Here is an 18,144-nt window from a genome sequence, read left to right on the forward strand (position 1 = left end):
AATATATAACATGGTCAATGAGGTACGTCATAAATTCAATATGTATATAGAATACCTATAGACTCAGTGATTGTCATATAGTTGAAATAGTATCAAAATAATAATATTTTATAAAAAAAAAGTGTATATCGAGTCGTAGATAAAATCCCGATCTCGGTTTAATTGTTATTATTACATTCAAACTATTATGTATACCTATCCGAAAGTATAATATTATAATATATTATTCCATTATGGCATTACAATATTACATAAAAACCAAGTCGTAACAACAATAACAACAATATGCGATGGCCTACACATTTTACATACAATTCTCAGGTTAAATTATTTTAATATATAGTCAAAAATAAGTAAAGACGAATATAATTAGAAAAATTTAGAAGAATACTAATTTGATTTGAAATTATTATAATCACTAATCAATATAATATTCACGTATAAATTATATAAAAGTATGCGAGGTATCCTGTCGTTACATTTTGAGATTTTTAATCTATTTAATTTTATATCAACAATTTTTTTTTGGCTATGTGTTACAAGTTTGAACAATGAGCTTATTCGATGATAATAAATAAAATAAAATAATGACATGGAAAACAGAAGAAAAAAGCCTTCCAATGAAGGTACGGAGATACTACTTTGGTAGGTAACAATTATTCTTTTAGATAAGCAGGTCACTATATACCACTGTCTTTTTACCCTTCATTTGAGATTTCCTGGAATAGCTGGGGATGATAATTCGGTGATAATATCGTTGGGATGGTGAGTATGTCTGTTGGAGAAGCGCTTATAATAGACCTTTCCTAGTTCAGTGACAGTGGATATTTTGAAGTCTGAGTAAAGAGTAATATTGGATACGTAGAATGGAGCTTTTGAGATAATGCGGAGAACATTAAATTCGAATCTTTGTAGATAATCGGTATTAGCCATTTTGGCTGAGCCCCATAGCTGGATACCGTAGGACCAAATGGGTCTTAGCGGATAACAATTGACATCTTAATAATTTATGTAATTACGTGTAGTTTACGCAAGTAATTCACTCCAATAAATAATTAAACTTAAAATTTCACACACAAAAATACTTTTGTTTTACTAAAAATCGTGTATTATATAGACTGTAATATATCACTTAAACCTTAATATCTATTATCTTATAGTAATTTATATTATAACTTAAACTCCAGTTGAATAAAATATACGATAAAAATGGATTTACAAATGCTCTGCTCTTATAATGGTAACGAATAATACATTTTTTGAGCACAGAAAGTACAGTCAATGTATACATAATATTATAATAAACACGCTATTCTTGTGTTATGTGTAAAACCCAATGTTAGCTAAAAAGGAACCTACGATTTATTCTGAACTTGGTACAATATTGGTAAAATGAACGGAACAAAGTTGAAATAGAACCACAGAGTCAATAACTTTTTTTTTCTAAAACATCTATTGGTTTAGAAATCTAAACGTGTTTATTTCATTTTCCGGCCAGTTTTTGACCCTACCTTCAGTTCCAGAAGTCCAAAAAACTAGTGATTAAATTATAGTTGTTTGTTTGTTATGTACTGTTGGTATATGTAGGCCTTTTTTTTGTCTTTATTAAACCGTCGACCGGGCAACCAACGTTTTGGGGTCGATTAAGTACGATAAAAAAATATTGAAAACGTTAAAATAACAACAACTTGATGATTAATTTTAAAATATTGGGTAGGTAGTTTATAATATTATTCTGCATTTGACTAACCCTCCTAGCCTAACCACATCAAGTAGTTTAAAAGTGTAAAATGGTCAAAGTTTTGTACCCATATTAATTATTACTAAACAAATAATATAGGTACCTATATGGCTGAATCTATATATAGTCGAGTGGGTTGTATCGAAGGTCGTAAGTAGATATAGTGATAATTTATAATATGTATTTATTTATATAATAAATAAATATGATTTAACCTTCGCTTCTGAGTACTTCACAAGTTTTAAAATAATACAAATCATAATAAATAAATAAACTTGTGAGCACAATTAAAGGTATAATAAGTAAATAATATTATCTACACCGAACACATAATATTAAACAATGTTTTAATAATAATATCGACGAAAGTCAAAAGTCTAAAATCCCAACGGTGACCAATTAAATTTTTTTCAACCATCGGTAGGTAGTCATTTACGCTATATTTTTACCCTAAACAGTCAAAGAGTACTTCTGTAATATATTTATTTAGGTAATTGGCTAAAATTGAAATTAAATTTTATATGGCCGAACTTTTTAATAAATTCAATAAATATATATATATATATAGTTAATTAATGACGCTTATACGGTTTGTAATAATTAAAACATAATATATTATGGCTGTTTTCTCTATTGATAAACAGGCTGACAGAATTGTCAGACAAATCGTGTGGATTTATGACCGATTTACAATATACCGGCCGGTTACACGCTATTAACTCCGATCAAAGTTTTGTAAATACTGGTCTCGTATATATTATTATTATTAATTGCTGGAATATATTTTCTATTTGAGAAATGCCAAAATAACTATATACAGTTTGTAAGCGTACACATAAAAACAATAAATTAATTTAAATTACATAATATTGTGTGCTTTAATAAACGGTATAAAGTATAAACAACAAATATGTACTTACCTATGTACTTAGAATGTTAAATAACAACATAAATATCAAGTTTTTGATAGTTTAAACTTTTCTCGTTATATATTTGTAATAAAATATATATTCTGGAATATATTCACACTAGTATAATTATTATTTTAAAAATTGATTGTTTACGGGTCCAGGAATAAGTTAGGTATTTCCATTGTTTTCTACCTCTGAAATATAACCAACAATTTAGTCAAGCCAACATATTATTATACATTATCTCATAGATAATACCTGAATTGGAAAAAAAAATCTTTGCGTTCAGTATTATAGAGAAACCGGAAAAATATTGCAATACCGTTCTAATTTATTAAATCGTCCAAAGCTTACATTTTATAACCTACTTCTATTATAGCGATTATTAGAACTTAGAAATACTATAATTTTATACAACACTCTATATTTCTAATGAATGACGAAATTAAATAATTTATAACTATATTTTTGAAGTTTATACAGTTTTTATTTTTCAATGTTGTAATTCCGAATTCCAATGAATAATAATATTATTGTTATTATGATATTACGGTTTTTGCAAATCCTTAAATGCATTACAGTATTACAAAATATGCAATCCCATCGAACCTTAATATTAACATTTCTCTTGTTTTGAATATAATACTTAACAAACTTTTATGACAGAACAATATAATTTATTACAATAAGTACATAATATATAACCAAATCATTTTGTATTCTAGTCTTAAAATGACGTCACATAAATGGTTGTTATATTTAAATAGATAGATATTCTGTTATTCACTCGAATAAACAAGAAACATACAGGAAATACATGGCCACGTTAATCCATCGCATGAATAAAATTATTATCTGAAGTGGTTTTACAACGAAACACCTAGCTATTACTATTAAGTGAATTAGGTAATGAAAGACGACATTTTCAGTGCAATCTCGTGTAAACAGTTTTCAAAATAATCATTTATGAAAAAAGTTATGGCAGTCTGAAATAGGCAACCGGAATGAAGATCCTTTCATTCCTAAAATTAAATTATTATTAGGCGTGTTATTTTATTCAATAAAGTAATAATAATAAAAAAAAATGGCTATTCGATGCCTTTGAAACTAATATTACTTTCATTCATTTTTATAATAGGTTTACCTATACCAGGTAAGAAATCCCTTCACAACCATTGATGATCGATCTGCGTCAATGCGTTTTTGCTATGTTGAACGATTGTATACGAAAATAAAAATAAGAAACATAGTATAACGTCCTCAAACTATATTGGTTTTGTAATGACACATTTTAGAAATAAGCTTTTTTAGTGATGCCAGTGAACATTTTTTTGAGCAAGAATACCTACAACAAAAGTTTCATAGGTATAGCCTTCCTACTTAGATTGAAAATTCGACACAAGCGGTACTCTAATGAGTTCATTCCTGGCATTTTTCATTTTAATTTTCCAGTAAATTGTGTAAAACAATTAATAATGATACTGCAATGGACACCTGAATAACCATCTCAGTTAGAAAATAAAACCATGGTTCTAAAAAAACTTTTGTTAGTCTAATTGTTGCTGTCTATTTATATTAAAATGGTGCGGTTGATAAGAAAACATTTTTAAAAAAAGTATGGTGATCGTGTGACATAAACGTGTAACGGTTACTCGATATTATCCATTTCGAAGAAGATGTATGAATCATAAATATGTATTAATAATAGTAACCATTAAGTGTACCTATATAAGTCTAGAGGGAATTAGGCATAGGCGCAATCCATTTTGCAGGGCTAACATTTTTAACATCGACGTGAGTGGTGAGGAGGAGGGGCTTCGATAATGCATAACTAAAAAACTGTATATTTTTGGGAAGGTTATTAGGATATTTGGAAGGGCAAGGAGGCTTAGCCCCCCTGCGATTTTCGCCTATGGGTGGTTTTACAATTAGGTAGTTTTTACATTTTATTCGCTATGGCGATAAACAAATCGTTACGCAAAATCTATTAGAAAATAAAAATATCTGTACCCAGCCCCAAAACATATTTACGTTAAAAATTAAGTTTAAAATTATTTCTGCTTTTATAATAGTTCCACAACTACATTGGTATTAAAATATTATTATATTATTAATTTTATATATTTTATTATTTTTATAAGACATGAAATGTTTGGTTTAAAAAGATTAAATACAAGATTAAAATTAGGTAACTAAATATTTTAACTATATATGCATAAAATATCTCTAATACCATGCATAGTGATTTAATTTAATGGACCTTAAATATTTTAATCACTTCAATGTGTTAAATTTTTACGACGGTAATTTTGTTACTTCTTAGTTTTTTGTATTAAAATTTATTTTTGTTTTGTGTATGAGATAATTAAGTATATTAAATTTGTAAAATTGCACTCGTAAATAATTCTTATCGGAACACTATAAATATTCTTAGTTCCAATTTTTGTATTGATGATTTAATATTGATTTAAATATTATAAAATACAATAAAGGTTTGTGTGGAAATAAGTTAAACGAGAAGTATACCCAGTTAGACGTATGGTAGGGGACTATGATAATATTATACTCTGCCGATATTTGGTTGGTTTAGTATTAATCATCAATATGGTAGCAGCCAATAAGATTACGCACCAATACATCTTTAAAATATACGTAATCAGACTGGTTCGTGTATAATTTATAAGACTAATAATTAACTTCTTTTTTTCATACAAACGAAAACGCTGCAGGTTAATCTGAACATAATTTTAATTTTCAAACTATGAATTGAACGACTCTGTCTTAAAAGTTGTTTAATTTATTAAATGTATTTACAAAACCCGTGCTTATAACAAGTTAACATTTTTATTGGAAAAACGTCGTCCGAGAAATAGCTTTGTGGACAATTAATAATTTTAAGTCATGGTATATGCATAACTAATATGTTTCCATCATAGTGTAACAGCAGGGCTTACATAAATAATCGTTTAAGACATTGTTTGAAACAAAAAACACATTATGTACCTAGTGCCCACTTTGAAAGTTGAAAGCATTTTTTATAATTAAAACCATATTATTTGAGACATTTAAAATCAACTATAGTAAAATTTACTCAAACTAAAATAACATTTAAACTAGTTACTTGGTAATTGTGGGGCACGTCTTGGTTTGGCAGGGTGGATTTCAGAGGACACCAAGATACAGTCAAAGTTAGTGTTTTTACGGGGGATCCATTTGCCGTAAGGCAATCATCATTTCAGAAAATAAAAAATTTTTTAAAATTTTCTTACAAGTTTATAGTTTTAAGTCATTCCAACACAACATTTTTGGAAAAAAATTATATTCATTTTTATCGTCATAATTTGTTTAGGTTTTTAGTCTTGAATGACGACATACATTTTTAATTTCATATTCTGAAACAGAACATATTATACGGAGTATTTTTATCTATAAAAATTAAAGTAGTTCATTAATTATAAGTATAGGTATTTAAAGTTTTAGATAAGTGGAGTAGTGGACTAACATTTTGAGGGGAACCACTGTGTACCACTCCACTCTTCTCATCCGAACTTTAAATAACTCATAAACTACTCGTCCTAAATTCCATTATTATACATCAAAATGTACCAAAAGTATTCTGTTTTGGAATTAGGAATTAAAAATGCATATTGTCATTAAGAAAAGTAAAGAATAGTAAAATAGTTGTTTTTAACGACTGATAATATTATGACTATTATAAAATATAAATATTAGAATATTTTCAACAACGTTAATAGTTTTTGAAATAATGAGTGTATTTATGTTAAATGGAGCAAATGGTGAATAATGTATAAACATCTTTTTTGTTATATCTCAATTCTCTGTTATGTATATAACTGTAAAGTGTATGTCAAATTGACACAATAAGCATTTCTACGTGATACGTGAATAAAATGCGCGACAGGAAAAAACTCATTAAAGTGACGAAAGAAGCCATTTATGACGTGCTTATTAGTTATTATAGTAGGAAATTACGACATGATTTACGCTTCAGAAGTCTACGCGGATTACCAAGAACTGATAAAAGATGATAAGTTTTGAATTTGTGGATTTGGATGAGATGATAAACGATCATGTGATCTATTACAGTTACATTTGGTTTCTTCAATTACGGTTTTCAATTTTGGATTCGTGTGTAATGTTAAGTTTGATACGTTGGGAGGGGCTTTATATTTAGTTTTCCAAAAGCGTTGTTTTGACAAAATTGAATTTTATTTATATTTCATTTTTTTGTGTTCCACCACAACTGAAATCCATAAGCCCAAATTGGTTTTAAGAGGGTTGTGTACAAAAGCACGACTCATGATCAGACATGGAACTGACACTTTCAAATTTTTCACGTGGATTATCCATATTTTACAAAAGTACAATAAATATATATAAATTATAGTATTAAATACTAATATCAGGATTATGAAATATAAAATAAATAATCAATAATATTATAAAACTATGTACGTTATATTATTTGATATTTTGGTGATAAGGTTTGTCTAGGAGTTGTAGTATTCAATACGTTTATTATATTTAATAAGACGTGTACTGTTTCGAGTTAATGATGTATGTGATTTTTAAGCCATTAGCATTTCACGAGACTGTAAGACTTTGTAGCCGAGTTACTCGTATTTCATAACATATATCTAATAAGCTAGGTACAATAAATCACTCTATAGATAGTAAGCAATGAGATCAAAGGATTGATCGGGGATTTATGTAAAAAAATAATAAATACCCAATATATTATTACGACGGTCGTCGAACTGCACCTTTAGGTGCTATATTATTAGGTACTAGGTAGGTGCCTACTGCAGAGTGCTTTCTGTATAAAATGGTACGTCGATACATAATAATACTGTATACGTGTATATACATTATGTGTGGATTATTTTAAGTAGGTACCCACCCGAAATCTATTTCCTTATAAATTACGTTTGCGTTTAAGACAACAGCAACGGAGAAACACTTCAACTTTTTCGCGTGCGTGTTTACAAAGAGAGGAAAATCAAAAAAAAAAAAAAAAATAGTAAAGAAATCTGACAATGTCCCGCTTCAAACCAATGGGTATTGTATATATTTGTTCGCGTATATACATACATTTATCTATATATGTAAATTTTATATAAGTGTTATACATATATATACACACACACAGAGACACATAGGTACAAACGATAGCGAACTTATTCGGTATATACAAAAAAAAAACATAATATACACACCGACCGTACCGCAGAAAATATAAATACGTCCCCAGCTCGATTCTCGCAGGTAAATCCGTTTTCGTTCGATTTGGTGGGAGACTTTTTTCCACTCCCTCTTGTGTATTCTTGCGTTTTAGATTTTAACTGTCGACAAACTTTGGAAACAAACATTAGTCGTACAGCGAAATCAAAACCCACGGTTGTTAAGTTTTTTTTTATCAAACTTTGCACGCCACTCATATTTGCGATGTGCATAGCAAAGTCAAATGATTATTATCTCGAAACCAATTTTGTGACGACATTGAAAGTACTGAAAAGATAATGTTATTTATAATATAGCAATGGCACAGCCTTAAAATATTTCATTTCACTGGAAATATTTTTCATCGTATGATATAATATGACATGACACGGGATGGTTATCTCATGAATCAGCTGTCAATATCTCAGGAAATTCGAGGAAATATTAAATTATTTTTTTCATAACGTTAAATTTACTAAACACACGCCTCATCTTTATCATAATACATATTATAACTCTGATTTAGGAACTGCCTCGCGCGATCCAAACGCTGAATATTATATGTAAATTATACAAGTTGATTCACCAAGTATAATATATTATTATGTCCACCCCAATTTTTCCTTTTATAATAAATGTATTCAAATTCTGATTTTTGGAACTTTTAAATATACTTAAGAGTTAAGGGTCATATTTTCAAATACTTAGATTTTGTATACCATTTATGGAGTGTCCTGTGGTGGACAGTGATACCAATTTATTATTTTCAATTCAGAATCAACATTTTTCCTGTAAATTGTTAACCGGATTACTTCATTGAACATTTTTAAATTTTTACATCGAAATTCAAACTAGTAGGCATTAGCTTGTATTTTTTTTAAAGTAAGTATATTCTCTTAAAACTGTACACCAACGTCACAACTTTTTGGTTTTGAATTTTCTCAGTACAAATTTCGATCTCGGTTTAATGGGCATTATTGGAGCATTCCCCAACTTGTTGGAATTAATTATCGTCAGTAGAACTTTTTAAAATTGTTGTGCTTCACTTCATAGGGGGGGGGCAACTATACGCACGTAAATATTTTCAATTTCTATCGATTATTACCTATGTATTTGGTCAATGGCGTGAATATCTGGTTTAAAACGATAATTACCTGTGTATTTGTATTTGGTCAATACCGTTAATGACCTGTGAATAATGTTATTTTCCGTTTAACGGTCATTATTTCCGTAACATAGACATATTTTTATTTTTTTTTTTGGTTTCATCACTACATGTTAGCCGTACGCTTTCACAATCCTTGGCTCCCATGCAGCATAAAGCACCCATGCAGCATAAAGCACCCATGCAGCATTAACATCTTAATAAGTATGACGACTCAGAAACTACGTGTTCGAATTTTGATTTAGAAAAATCAATGTATTCGAAAAAAATTAACTTCTCAATAATTTACAGTTGAAAAGTTGATTTCGTTTAAAAAAAAATAAGTTATGTGTCATCACAGTACACATCTGTCATTTTTTAATATTATTTTAATTCACGACCACAACGAAATTCGATTTATACTGTTTAACGTTTTGCAGACTACTTGAAGTATACGGACTGTTACCGGGCGATCAACTCGGACTGGGACTCGTGCACCGCACAGTTCATGTCTCTGGTCCGCGACGAGATGAGCGGCAACCAGTCAGAGGACGCCAAGGTGCTGAACCTGTGTTGGTAAGCCGTATATACTATAATATTATTATATTGGTCCTCTATTATATGTAATATAATATAGTATAGTCTCCTGACCTGCGATGGCCATCATATAATATAAAATGACTATTAACCGCCTAGGTATAAACCGGTACTATATTATATGCACATATAGCATATTATAATATATTAAATTGTCATCGCGTGCCGCGGTAGTATTGTTATTATACGACGGAAGCAGCAGATGTCGCTTAACACCGACTAATCTTCCGCGCCCTTCCGGTAGCGGTCCACGAGCTGCTGTACAGTTTATATATATGAATATTGCTCATAGATACGATATAATATATTATATGGAATAAATGTACACCGCACGCGTAATAGTCGCATCATCCCTATCCCCCCCCCCCCCTAAACACGCACCGCTCGTCATGAATGTACTCGTCGCGACTATAATAATAATGGTCTATATCATATTATTAATATTCGCGAGCAACAATCTAATATATGATATTGTGTATTATTGTTGTCTCGCCGTATACCTGTACACAATAATAATATGAGCGCACGCTTGTACCTCGTGACACTAAATATTATTATACATATACCTACCTAATATATATATATGACATATTATTATGGGTGTGTGGGTGTATGCCAACGTATTTGTACCGGGACGGAACAAGATTGATCGTCCGGATTACCCATCTATGATAATACGCACGAATAATGCGCATACAGAGTGAGTATATTTTAATGGCGATCGTCAATCGGTATCTCCGCCATCGAGTTTAAACGATTTACGTGTACAGTGGCTAGGTATCTTTTATTCACGGCCTTAAAGTGTTGCATTTTATTATCTATATAATGATATGTCCGGGGACGTGATAACAGTATTCCAGCACTCCAGTGTCACCACTCACAGCTCATTTCTATTCTTTGAATATTTTATATTATAATATTACATAATACTAGCTGTAAGATAAATGATTTATATAACACATAAATGCTACTCAATATTTAATCATAATATCAAAATGTTTTACGCTCCCTCACCTTCATAATAAAATGTATACGAATGCATATATTATAATTTATAATATTCAATTAGTGGTATCGACTAATGTTTTTTTAATGGTGTCTAACTATACATAAAAATGTTTTTAAATTAAAATATATAGGTACCTATTTTATAAATAATATTTAATTTTATTATCAACGTTCATATAAAACAATATAATATTGAACCAATTCGGTTAAAAAATAAAATTTTCTTGTATATGAAGACACTACCCAGAACTTGTATATAGACAGGTATATATAACGTCTCTGGTGCATATCACGAGACTGCAGTTTAAGTGTCCGCCGTCCGGAACCGTCTCTGCGTTTCATGGCCAAGAGGACGATACAATATTATTTATTATTTTCAAAGCGACAAAAGGAAATAAACGGACATAAAGTTTTTATTTGGTAAATACCTCTCGGGACCAGAATAGTATTACCTACGTTATTGCGGGGCATGTCCGTATCTACGTGTTTGGTTTACTATAACGATAAAAATGCATTATAAATACATCGTTGAACTGGTGCACAAATATTCAATGTATACTGGTCTAGTTTAGACCGTTATATAAGTAGTAGTTTTGGCGCAAATGCTTAGTCCTTATCCTTACATGTAGATTATTAGTACTATAACCGCAAGTAGCAGTATAATAGTATTCGGTGATGGTTTTTATCTCAATTTCAAACGAGATACATCGTACTAAATACATACTTGCAAATTTGCAACTCACAAATATAAATTTGTTGTTAACAACTGGTCAGTTGCTTGGTAAATGTAAATTATTCATTTTTTAAAACATGTAAAGTATAATAATTTTTCAAAATAATAAAAAAGGGGCTCACCATTTTTTCAAAAAATAATTATATTATTTTGTACGTTGGTAGTTCAATTAATATTATATTGAGGACGACCGTCGCCAATAAAATTGAAACGATTATAAATGATTGGCAAAATTGTTCTAATTATGTTTTTAAGCCTGTGGGTTATTATTATCGTACTATAGTAGTGCAAAATGTATTCCAGAAATCTCTAAGCCGTAGTATTATCTTTGTCAGGTCAATATATGATGACCTTAACAGTTATTTTAAATAACTAAACAATATAATTTAAAAATATGTTGAGTATAATTTTTTTTAAATATGTTTATATATTATGTAATATAATAATAGGAAAGTTCAAATAGGTAGGTAGTCGAGTTTCAAATCGACCATAAAATAAAATTATCGGCACGCCCCGACAATAAAGTGTACAATATATATATATATATATATATATATAATATAAACCCATAATAATATGGAGCCTCTGAGCCAATTCCAGTATAACGATTCGACATAATCGTCAAGATCGTCGATGAAAGTGTAAAACCATCATGATAAATTATCGTTCTTAATATTTTTTCAATATTATAGGCGAAGCCTACGCATAATTATTATTTCCGTACGGTGGTGGTGCAAAATTTATCCCGAAACAGTCTTTAAACCCCGGTATTATATTAACTGTCGAGTTTACCAGATGGTCTGCAGGTCAAGTCGACCCTACGGTAGATAGTCCTATGGTTTATACTGCCGTTTTCACCACGTGTATATAAAATTATTGAATTTATGCGCAAATGTGTAAATATTTCGACGATAAAACCTCAATTTATTCGCGTATAAAATCGCTTACCAAACGGTGTCTCAACTAAATCATTACAGCACCGCAAAAGGCTGCCTATATAATGTGTATAATTCAGCGTGAATTGGTTACCATATTATACCATATTATGCTATTTTATACCAACCATATCATTTTACGATTTATTTTCCTATCCATACTGCAGTCTAAGATGAAATGTCGTGTGTGACTGCTGTTGGCCCCGTCTATAAAGTTAAATCCAATTATTATAATAACAATTACATTTTCAGTAACCAATGGCAACCCTAAACAAACAAATATTCGTTTTTCGTGAGCCAACAAATCCCTGTTTGAGGGATTTACATATATGTAAAATTTAAAAATTTTGCTTCGAGGTGCACATCCTCGGATATAGGATGACTTATGAACCAAATTTCAAAACCACGAGTGCTATATAGACTTGGTTGTGGATAGCTTACACACACACACACACACACACACACACATAGTTTGCCTTTTATTAATATATATTTATGTTTTATCATTTAATGTTAATAATTAATGTTTTTCAATTGTTAACGTTAATTTTAATTTACCTAATGTATCCCGTTGCCAAAAGTGTCAAAAATAAGAGTAATTAAATTTGTTCAGTATAAAAATTAACGTAAAAATGTATGAATGGTATTTTTGGTATGGATGAAAATCGTAATTCATTTTAAATGGAAAATGACAACCATAGTTTAAATTATTGTTTAACAGAAATAAAAGTACGTAGGCTTTGCTCTACGCCGTAACTCAAATTTGACATATTCACAGGAACATACAAATTATATAACAATGTTACAAAATTGATGCTAGCATTCAACAGTAAGTTATATGTACATTTTCAAAAATATTTTCATGTTTATCTGGTTCATCAATTATTAATTGTATTCCTTTACCAAAACGAGTAGTTATATAACTTAAATTTTTTAGTGATACGTTAAGCAAATACATTTTATTATTCTGTGCTGGGCGTAAATGTATTGTAGAGTAAAATTCCATCCTATTAATAGGAGTAAGGATGATATTTTTTTACCCTTCTGTATATTCCTGACAAATATTGTTTAGAATCAAATAATACTTACATAAAAAACTATTTTACCTTTTATGTAAGAAGGAAAACCCATTCTATTTATTTATTTGCAGCGACAAGCTAACCAGTTAATTTCAAAAATGAAATTACTAATTACAATTACAACAAAAAACTCTATTTTAAGTACTTGAACATACCTCCATTTTCTACTTATAAAGTTATTAACTCCTTAAACATCTGTGCCTTTTGAAATTCATCAACAGATAATCTAAAACAATAGAGATATCATAACGCTTGTAAAGTCAATATCAAACATAATTGTTCTTTAAAAGATATTCAAATTAAAAAAAAAATACATTATAATTTTTAAAGTTTCATTAAAAATCCAATGTAAAACATAAAGAGTTTCATTAAAAAAGTTTTAAACTTTTTACTTTTAACTTTTAAGCGAAATGATTATTTCACTATGAAAATAATATTTAAAACATTAATAAATGATTTTGAAAACACATGTATTACAATATTAAAATACACTTGGTATTTCTTACAAGACTGTTTAATAAATAATAATATAAATATATACAATTTAATTTAAGACAAAAAAAATCTACGAGACTACAAAGGGATATAATCCTAATTACGAAGCACGTCAATCCTGATAAAATAATATCGAATTATAATAAGTATGAATTTAAATTCAATCGACTCTTGTGAGTTATGTCTTGTTACAAAACAATTATTTCCTATCAATCATACCTCTCGTATTAATGTATTATTCATAATTATAGTTTAGTTATTTAAAATTCAAAGACATATAGGGCGTATATCTCAATCGAAAGCCTGCCCGCTAAGCACGCTACTCTTTCGTGTCGTCGTGTCTAATATAATATTTTGCATTTATTTGTACAATTCATAAATTGATAAGATAATCAATAATCCAATTATTATACTTTGACGAAGCTGCCATGCGAATAAATAAATAATAACTAAACGAAGCTAATATAATATATTGTATAATATACTATATAGATATCATTATCAGTCATGTCATATAATATAGCATAAATAGTTATTTTTTTTATATTAGTTAATACAGTTAATTTGTCAGAGCTCGATCGTGTGTTAGAAACCATTTTGACACGATCGACCGAATTTTTTAGCCAAAATATCGAAAATGCTGTGCTATATGTTATTATTAGAAAGAGTTAATATTAGAGTTAATATTAGTATATAGGTAGATACTTATTTCTGTAGGAATAGTTGCTACACGGTGCCACCGTTTTACTACTCTACAAATCAAATATAGCCATCTGAATTTCCATGAAAATCTAAACACTCTTGGGGGGTGGGTAGGTAACAGGGATGACAGAAATGCATTTCGTGTAAATAAGTGCTTGGAATGGTTGGCATTCGTTCCGCTCTTCAGAGACTCTGTAAATCTAAAATATTTTCCAATCTGCTTTCTGGGGAACGGCAATCACGTTCACAAAGTGATAGATGTGGCAACGTCTCAAAAATAATTTAATGCTCAATCGTAACCTACTGCAGTTATTGCGGTTTACCTCACCCCTACACAGTGTTCGGATTAGATAAGTAGTTTTTTATCTAGATAAAGATAAAGATAAATACTTTTTTATCTAGATAAAAAAAAGTTACAATTTTTTTTTAAATGGGTTTTAAATTTAGATATATTTCAGTTGGGCACTAGGAACATAATAATAATAACGATGATATAAATAAAAATAATAACATTATTTATAAGCCATAAACATGGTTTGAGAACCTGTATAAATATTTAAATGCGTTTGTACAATTTCGCGATTTTTATCAATAAAAAATGTATCTAGATGAATTCATTTAGATGAGTAAAAAAATTATCTAAGATGAACGTTTAGATACCTTGTAACTATTTATCTAGATAAGATAAAAGATGAACAAATAATTATCTAGATATTCATCTCGATAAATTTATCTAGATAAGTCCGAAGACTGCCCCTACACTCCTTTCACAGTAGCTTTGCAAGTCAACCCTCAATTTAAATACCATAATATTATATATTTTATAGTTATGAATCAGACGAATTCCATAAATACTCAAATATCATAGAGGTTCATCGTCATAGATTTTGAGTTTTACTCTTATTTGTTCAAATGTTATTTTGACGAAGAAATCCAATTTCAATAGACATTTCTAATACATCTTGTAACAAGGAAACTAATTTAAAAGTAGCTTATTCAACAAGGCATTTTAAGGTTTATTGAGGGCCATTATGTTCATGGGGTTATTAGAGCGAAAACAAGTGTTTAAAATTAAGCTTTATACCAAAAAATTCTTTTCTTTACCATCATTTTTTTTCTTTAATATTTTACTGAAATAAAAATAATGTGAATTACAATAACGTATTATTACTTATCCACTGACCGTAAAAATAATAAGTAGGGTACTCCGTCAGAAAAAAAATATAAACATTTTTCGAATTTCTCGTACTTGCCTACTTACAACCGTAAATTATATAACGAAATACATTTTCCAGTTGTTATTACAGTTAAACAATTCACAGTGGAATTTCAATATAGTTTCATGAAAAAATATCACTTGTAATTAAATAGTGATTACCGCTCTTGTAAACTTCAGGCACATTTAAAGTAACATTATTATTTGTACACGATAATTAAAATCTTCAACGTCCTTTTATATTCAACTACTAAATTTTAAAACTTAAAAATCTACTCACGATGGTACATCTATTATTTTTGGCTTTAATTATATCGATCGTTTTCTTCTTTTGAAATGTAGGTATTAATATGAAAAAGTTTTCTTTAAATGTTTTAAATTTGTTCATTGACACTGCCTATAAAACCAAGATAAACATTTGTAGAACAAAATAGTTTACTGTCTGTAAGAAATACCAACTCACTTACTCACTACTTCTGAGTTTGTCTAAATATTAGTATGTTACTTATACGTACACATTAACAAATTTTCGTACCAAGTTTTGTGAATAATTGTGACGTGGAACTTTTCTTCAAATGTTTTTATTTAATTATACAACCCTGCAATTCATCTCAAAGTTAATCTTTAGTGTTGCGAGATAGTGAAAAAATAAAAATTATAAATATATACCTATTATACTTGATTTAAAGAATTTAATTTTAGTTAATTTATACATAATTAAATACAATTGTTACTTAAGAAAATGTAAATTCTCAACCATTGTTCAACTATAGTATATTGTAGACGCAAATATGCAGTATTCGATCAATTTTTAAATGTTTGTGCTTAAACGATAGATTTAAATATGTTGTGGTTTATTTTTCAGTTGAAATTTTCAGTCAAAATGTGTATAATTTATAATTTTTTACTTCTATTATCTAAAATTTTAATAATACACGTGATATTCAGAATTGTCTCTATCACTAACCTTAATATAGCCCGATTTAGGTATACAAAATTGTTGATCAACATTTTATTTTATTAACATTTAATAAGAATCTCATAGTAATTGTAAATTGTAATAGTACAAAATATAATATTTTCATGAACGACAATGATGATTTCATTCAATAAGACTTTAATATTGTTGATTTTCTGTTGTATGGTAGTGTATTGTTTAAAGTGTTTTCTGAATTTACTGGGAAATTTAAAAAATGACCATTTTAATGGACCATCTGTGACCAATTTCTAATCGATAAATATCGTGAGAAACAATTAAACCATTCGATTAGACAAGTAATGGGTTTACAAAAAAAAAACAAAAATATAGTTAAACAAAAACGCACTCTTTTGCAAGACCAATAGATTCTTTGTTATCTGCTGAATCAACTGAATCCGAATCCGAAATAAGAAGAGAATTAGAAAAAGTCAATAAACGATAATACACTTCCACTCTGCGTAGTTTCTTCGACAATCTTTCTTCGATTTCATACTACATTACTACGAAGTTATTGCCTTATTCATATAGTCCACATTACTACGAAGTTATTGCCTTATTCATATAGTATGATCTACTATATAATATAATAGAAAGGTCATCTGTGATTGAAATCTCATAAAATGACAATAGTTTTTGACAATATATTAATATGCTTTCCGAGTTATTTGAACATGTATATATTATATTCAGCTAATACAAATATTTTATTTGTTTGTGTTTTAAATGTTTGAATAAATACAATACATCTTCTATTGTGGTTCGAAAGAAAAAAAATTGTTTGCAAGAAGTACGTTTATATTTTAAAGATATTTAATACATTTTCGATTTCAGCTCAAACAATATATACAATTGACAAATAAAATTGATTCTTTCGTACACGATGACGGTGTTTTTCAAATTAGTTGTTATAGTTTATGTATAGTTACATAGTGATAAAAGTCACTTATTACATAGAGGTATACCAATATAATATTAAGCTATAATATATATATATATATAAATTAATGTTTGTTTGTTTGCCCTCCATATGGGTACTCAAATACTACTGGACCGTTGGACCGTGTTCAATAAAAGTTTTATCAATAGATGACTTGTGACTGAGGGGAGGGGGGTATTTATATTTTATTTTTGTAGGGTGGCTCACATGCGAACATATAATATAGCTATAATATTATATATCACTGTTAAACCCAGTAGGTACTCGATTTTAATTGAGATAACCATAAACCATTTGCATGGCATTTATAAATATTTACTCTAATACACTTATCGGATTATCTGCTTAAGCTCTACAAAACATCTCCAGATCAATAACGAGTGTAGCAATATTTAAAGATTTTAAAAGAATTTTACACCAAAATGT

General features: G+C 28.8%; 1 protein-coding gene across 1 annotated transcript in view; it reads left to right on the forward strand.

Moving 5' to 3' along the window:
• Nucleotides 1-18,144, forward strand: part of LOC132952621 (uncharacterized) — an 80,190-nt gene that overhangs the window by 51,373 nt on the left and 10,673 nt on the right. Inside the window, exon 4 of the mRNA XM_061024955.1 lies at nucleotides 9,478-9,613. Coding sequence (XP_060880938.1) covers nucleotides 9,478-9,613 — 136 coding nt within the window. The remainder of the gene's footprint in view (nucleotides 1-9,477; nucleotides 9,614-18,144) is intronic.

This window comes from Metopolophium dirhodum, chromosome 9 (assembly GCF_019925205.1).
Source record: "Metopolophium dirhodum isolate CAU chromosome 9, ASM1992520v1, whole genome shotgun sequence".
Classification (NCBI taxonomy): Eukaryota; Metazoa; Arthropoda; class Insecta; order Hemiptera; family Aphididae; genus Metopolophium; species Metopolophium dirhodum.